Source organism: Mixophyes fleayi, chromosome 11 (assembly GCF_038048845.1).
Source record: "Mixophyes fleayi isolate aMixFle1 chromosome 11, aMixFle1.hap1, whole genome shotgun sequence".
Lineage (NCBI taxonomy): Eukaryota > Metazoa > Chordata > Amphibia > Anura > Limnodynastidae > Mixophyes > Mixophyes fleayi.
The window spans coordinates 72,237,182-72,243,790 of record NC_134412.1 but is presented as its reverse complement, the minus strand read 5'-3'; the positions used below and the strand labels follow the sequence as shown (position 1 = coordinate 72,243,790).

The window sequence follows — 6,609 nt, the reverse complement described above, 5'->3', positions numbered from 1 at the left end:
ATTAATTGAATTCTATTTTCTCTGCATCCTTTTGGGATTTTATATTCTACCTATGTATTGCAGTTTATTGTGTTTTAGACCTGAGCGGACCTAGACCTTTTCAACAACGGGATGTATCTTCGCATCCGCTCCTAGCTGACTACAGACATGCGTATGCCAAATTTACATGCGTTTTACATACAAGGCACAAGTTACGTTTGTTTTGCGTGCCTTAATGAATCGGGCGCTTTATGGATTTGAAATGTAAAGAATAAAACAGATCATGTCAATATACAATATAAGGCAACAAGTACTGTACTTTTGGTTAGTACTGTAAAAGGGACATCTTTAAAGCCTGGGGTCCCTGGAAATTAGGCAAACTTGGCTAAACGCTTGCAGCTCTATTTGCATAAGGCTGTTATCTCATATTAACATTTTTTTTTTCCTCCAGGCATTCCTATTTTTCAGGAATATTGGGCAAGTGTGTATAAATTTAGCACAGGAGGGTTTCCCCACTATTTCACACGTCCGTGTCAGCCCCGGACTAACCCTTACAACAGCAGCAGCAGCAGCACGCTTAGCAATAGGGAGCAGTGACGCGTGTTGCCCGGGGCATGCAGAGTGATTGCTCACAGGGTGACACCCACATGTGCCCGTGTGAGCGGAAGTGAGGATGAGCTTGGAGCTCACTCACTGCACACACTGGGCTCAGTACAGCAGAGCGGGTCTAGTGCTGAGGATGGGGAACTTGACTTGTGTGCCGCAGCCTCACCGGCAGTTCAGATACTCCTTCAGGAAGAACTCACTCCAGAAAGAGTAAGAACCTTATTTCCTACACGTTTAATATGAACCCCACAACTTTATGTCAGTCTTTGCCATGTTCCATTCAGAGCAAGTGGTGTTTAGGAGATCTAGTGGTGGCTTTATCCAACCTCTGCTTAATATAGGTTGGGCTGTGTTGCAAGTTATTGTACGCTTTGATGAATACTTTGGGTATGTATTTTATTACAGAGTACTATAGAAGTTCGGGAAGTTGTAGGCAAGTTTGTGCAAGTGGTTTGGATGAGCGCAAAAGTGGCCTGGGTTAGCGCAAAAGTAGTTTGGAAGCTCGTTCGTTTTGTATTCATTCCATTTACATATCTATTGTACGTTTTGGAATGGCAGTAAAACGTTGCAGACATCGCAGCCAGGGGCACTTGTTCCCTTTAAAAGAAAAAAACACACAACACAAAAACTTTCAGCTGCTGCAGGACGTTTTGGGCAAAAGAGCTGTCAGTTACTCTCTCTGCTGGGATTTCACTGTAATGTGGGGAAACAATACATTTCCACCTAACCCCTTGTATTCCTCTGAACTGTCCATACTGTGAACCCCCCTGAACCTCTTCTTTATTAATTGTCCATATTATTTTTTATTAGTGCATCCTAAAGGACTTTTAGAGCTTCTAAGTGTAATCCTATTACATCTTCCATCCCTTGCATTTTTTTTAATTGTACTTTTTGTGCAGAGTGTAGCTGTGTATAATTATATAGTTTATTAATTTATCCAAAAGTCTGCTGAGATTGTCTAGAAAGGTTTACATGTTTTTATATAGTTTAATATGTAGACATTGATCCATCATAATAATATTTTAATCATTTTGCCCAACTTTTCTGCAATACTGAATTTAGCGCAAACCATAGACAGCCTGAGATGCATTCTGTATGGATATACTCAGGTATTAAAAGGACTATATCTGAGGCATTGCATAGACCCCCCCCCCCCCCCTAGGAAGAGTGCTGAGGGCAAAGTTTCAGTGTAGAGGGGCACACAGCCTGTTCCAGGGTAGTGCAGTCCCCACAAATTAAAAGTATAATTATGCCATAAAGATGGTAATTAATAGCAAGTAGTTTGCACACAGCTTAATTTGACTTAGTTTGAAAAGATTTTCCAACCTCCAATTTCTAAACACAAAAGGATACATTTACCACACCAACAGTTTATAATTAGATTTCAAGCAGTTTGAATACAGGGGACAATTAAACCCCAGAGGCCATTCCCATCCCCCCACCAGTATGTTAATGTGGACAAAATTGCCTGTCTTAATTGTATTACAGTAAGACACTATAATGCACTCAAGTCCTCATGCATGTTTGAAGACCAGAAAAGAGTTTTGAACAGACCGCAAGTAATTTTACTGAGTGTCAGTCTGTCATATACCCACTTAGCAGCTCTAGAGATCGGACAAAGCTACTGAAAGGCAAGACACTTTAATAAAATCTTTTCCTGGACCACTTTAGTTACATGTCTCAAAATTTGCTGACAGGTTAATAGTTTGTTGGAAATAAAATACCGTTTATCTGAATTCCGTGAATATTCAATTTTGAGACACTGATCTAAATACAGATTACATACTCCAACAGGTTAACAAAAATTCTAATTTAATTTTCTTTATTTCTGCTTGAAGACTCTTCTGTGATTTTACTACTACTTGGGATGTTTATTTTATTTCCACGTTATCTGGGAAACCACTCTCAAATCTCATCTTATGCTGTCCTGTAGCAGTTGCTGTAAAATCCTTTTTTGCAAAGCTTCTGAAGTTTCCCCGCATGATACTTAATAGCTTGAAGTGGTATTAAGCATGGGTATGAAATTCTGTTGAACTAGCAATGCCTGGCTTGCCTTGGCAGGCAGAGTCGGAGAATTGTTGGCATGTCTACACTATAGAGTACATGTCTAGATAGAAAACTCCCTTTTACTATTGCTAGTTTAAATGGACCTCCCCTTTAGAAATTTTATTGCAGGGCCTTAGGGCTAGTACAGTCTTAGCTGTTACTCACTCTGTGACCTGTCTGTTTAGTGCTTATCACCAAACAGCTTCTGCCTTGTTTACCTGTGGTATAGGCTTAATGTGAAAAAATTGAGGCCTTGTTAAGATATTGTTGCTCAGCGTAATATAGCTGGACAATTTCAGTCTAAAACTAAAATACGGATATCTATATAATCACACATGCATTCAATATCATTTATGTTCCATATTACAGTGTGTTTTATCCATAACATTCAGAGTTAATACATGGATATAAAAAGGGCGCTTTAATAAACATGTGACTTGACCTCCGCTAGCAGGTTCTGTGGTCGCTTCCAACACCCAATGGGGTTGAGAGGCAAAGACATTTTTTTAAAATAATTGACTGTTTCTTCTGAGCTGGTTGGATGCAAACTTAAGCTGGGTTCACACTACAGAAATTTCAACCATCTTTTTATGCCGAGCGATTTTTTTTTTTTTTTTTTTTTTTTTTTTTTTTTTTTTTCATGCGATCGATGTTCCGATCGCTCGGTCCATGGACTGCATACACACTAGCCTTGTTTAGGACGATAAAGGGAAGAGCGGACGTCCCTTTAGCGACTTTTTACAGCCATGTTGTCGTGAGCAATGATTGTAATTTCGTACTCACTGTTGTGGATCGGTCGGAAGTTTATACACACTACACAGCGGAAACGAGATTGGAACGAAAATATTAAACGATACGACCAACCAAATGAGGCGACAATCGACCATTTGGGCAGACTTTCGACCATCGTGTCACTGCACACACTGACCCGACTTTTGAACGAGCGGTCGTATGTCGGCTGATTTAGCCGATTATTGGATGAAAACTGTGTAGTGTGTACCCAGCTTTAGATGTGTCCAGCTGGGATAACATTTGTTAACTAAAATGTCAACCAAGTATTAATTTGCATAGAAATAGTGGGAGAGGTAAAAATGAGATTAGCTATATTTGCTGTTCGTATTGACCTGTGTTCTGCACTAAAAATCTCAATTTGGCTTCGTGTGAAACTTCGAAATGGTGTTCCTAGGTTTTCATCATGTTGTGGATCACGTATGTCATAAATACATGTTCTCTCGTCAGATTCTGTAGCAAAACATGGTTGGGGGGGATGTTAAAGGAACTAGAGGCTGCAGAAACGGGGACTGCAAGCTGAGCAGCGATAACTTTAACAAAGTTTATTATAACATAACCTACAACCGCTCAGGATCCTTTGGATCATAATAATTAAAAGTAGTCTACACTTAGGTCACAAAGGGTTGAGCCACTGCTGTAAAGTCTGATATTTCATAACAACGATTATATGTTCCTAGTGGTGAAAAGATACCAAGCAGCTGTTTCATCACCCGTCTCTTCACAGGCAGGACAGCAGAACTAAATGGACATATTTGTTTGGGAATGAAAGTGGGGTTGGAAGAGTGACTCACTCAGACAACATTCTGCACTATATCCCAGGGAAGGTAAGCCCATGTGTTGATTAATGTCTCATTATGCAAAACGAATGCCCTTGGTTTGTGGATGTTCAGCGATAGCTGATGCACTTGGTCTGTAGGGACTGCCTGACAAGGAAGGGTTAAGTCTGTTTCTGGGTCTGTCTTATCAGGCACATCTGCTGTGTACATACCTCTGCATGCTTGGAATTTGGGATTGGCTGCCAGGATATTCCTCACTCTTGTGTGTTCCCATGGGAAAGGCATTGTATGTGATTATCTGCTAATCAGAACAGATAGCTTCATACAAGACACACATACACTGCTGTGTGTTAAAGCAGTGGCAGAGTCTTGCTATATACTGCCAAGGTTGGGAATCTGCTGTCACTACACCGCCAGTCCCATTATTGTTCGTAGTCAGCGACTAGAAAGTCAGTTCTGGTTTTGTAGCCGCAGGTAGCGCCCAGGCCTCCTTGTTATTTTAGGAAAGCCGCCATGAAGTCTGTTTTCATCACACCTTCCCAAAACCATTGAGAAATTGTGTCCTATTGTTGATTTCTGCTGAATAGGTTATTTCACTGTCAATGTGTGGCAATAGACACGCTTCATTAACATTCACGTTTCGTAAACATATGAAGAATTAAATGTGTAAAGGGGGGAAGGAAAGCAATAACCAACCTTGTCAGAAAAACCACATTGAGTGGAAAGTCATAGGTCAGGAAACTATGCATGTGGTTAAGTGTTGTGAAATGATCTACGAAATAACCTCTTATATTGGAACATTTTTAGGATATACTTGTTTGGTTTCACAGGCGCTATCAACGGCACCTGTTTACCTGCTGTGCAAAACAAGTAAAATGGGGGGGAATTGTACCCACAAAGCAACTGCAAAAAAAAAAAAGAGCTATAACCCCGAATAGCCAATCACATTCTTTCATTTTTTTATTTTTTTTTTCCTTTTTGTTTACTTCATGGTTAGACAGAAAATAAAAGCACACATGTGATTGGCTGTCCCAAGTAGCACTTACTTTGTGCACATAGATGCAAAAAGAGAGCTGAATCTACCTTTATGTAAAGCTGCACTACCACCTCCCCCTAGCCGAAACTCCAGAGACTGCTGTATCTAGCCCCTTTTCCTGGGACTCCCCCCGGCTTGTTTTTGGGTCTCCAGCTAGGTGGAGGGGCAACTTAAGAAATGTTTTTTCCTAGGTGGTGGTGCAGCTTTAAGTAAGATCATTAGATCAGCTATTTTTACCGCAAAACCGTCACTTCTCGTCCGTCTCGCTAGCATTTTAGGACGACCCCCTTCATGAATTCAGACTACCATATTTCTCCTAAAAAAAAAACAAAAAAAAAAACCCAAATAAAAACAACTGCTTGTATAAGGCTCATTTTGTCTGTCATGAGAGTGAGAAGACATTGGGACTGTGTGTATTACAGATGGCACATTGGTGTGTTTAAATGTTTTTATTATGTTGGTAGCTAGAAAACCAATTTCCCATACCTCCCAACATGGGGGGAGGGTCACACCCCCAGAGGGCTGCCTAGCGCTAGCTGACCATCACTTCCTTTCCACACGCAGGACAAACAAGTCCCGAGTGGGAAGGCGGGATAAATTTTTAAAATCGGGACTGTCCCGATGAAATCGGCACAATAGGAAGGTATACTTGCCCAAAAGACGTCCCATTAGAAAGTGCAGATACCTCGTCTGCAGCAAGGGAAGTGTTCTACGGCCCACTTCTAAACAGGGAATGACCCTTTGAATCTCATTTAAAATAGTCTTTTCCCTCAGAACTGCAGTGCTTAGTTAAACTTGTTCAGAAGCCTAGCCAGCATTTGGCAAACTCCGCCCATATCTGCCCAGCTCCTCCCATCTAACCATCATCATCACCATTTATTTATATAACGCCACTGATTCCGCAGCACTGTACAGAGAGCTCACTCACATCAGTCCCTGCCCCATTGGAGCTTACAGTCTAAATTCCCTAATAGACAGACAGAAGGGTCAATTTTGATGGCAGCCAATTAACCTACTAGTATGTTTTTGGAGTGTGGGAGGAAACCAGAGCACCCAGAGGAAACCCACGCAAACACGTGCAATATTTTACACCCAACAAATGGAGTTCATTTGCACATAAACAGATGTAAATTGCATTTGTACCGCATGAATAACACTCATTCACAAATGACCCTTAAAGTCTGATTATTATTATTATTTTTTTAATTATACACCCTGTTTGTGGAGTAAGCCCAGCAGTACAAGAGGCAATTGAAATAAATGGAATCCAGCACCTGTCTGGTTTCATTGTATGACTCACTGGTGTCTGTGCTGTGGTTTCAGTGCAGTGTATCACAGTACTACAGGCTCTGGTGTGTAAGTGTTCTGACCTGG

The 6,609-nt window shown here is 40.9% G+C and overlaps 1 protein-coding gene across 1 annotated transcript in view; it reads left to right on the top strand.

The window, feature by feature from the left end:
- The first annotated feature begins 613 nt into the window (after window positions 1-613).
- The window catches only part of PLEKHN1 (pleckstrin homology domain containing N1), a 31,627-nt gene continuing 25,631 nt past the window's right edge, over window positions 614-6,609 (top strand). Inside the window, exons 1-2 of the mRNA XM_075191595.1 lie at window positions 614-795; window positions 4,148-4,247. Of these exons, the coding sequence (XP_075047696.1) occupies window positions 653-795; window positions 4,148-4,247 (243 nt within the window). The 5' untranslated portion in view covers window positions 614-652. The remainder of the gene's footprint in view (window positions 796-4,147; window positions 4,248-6,609) is intronic.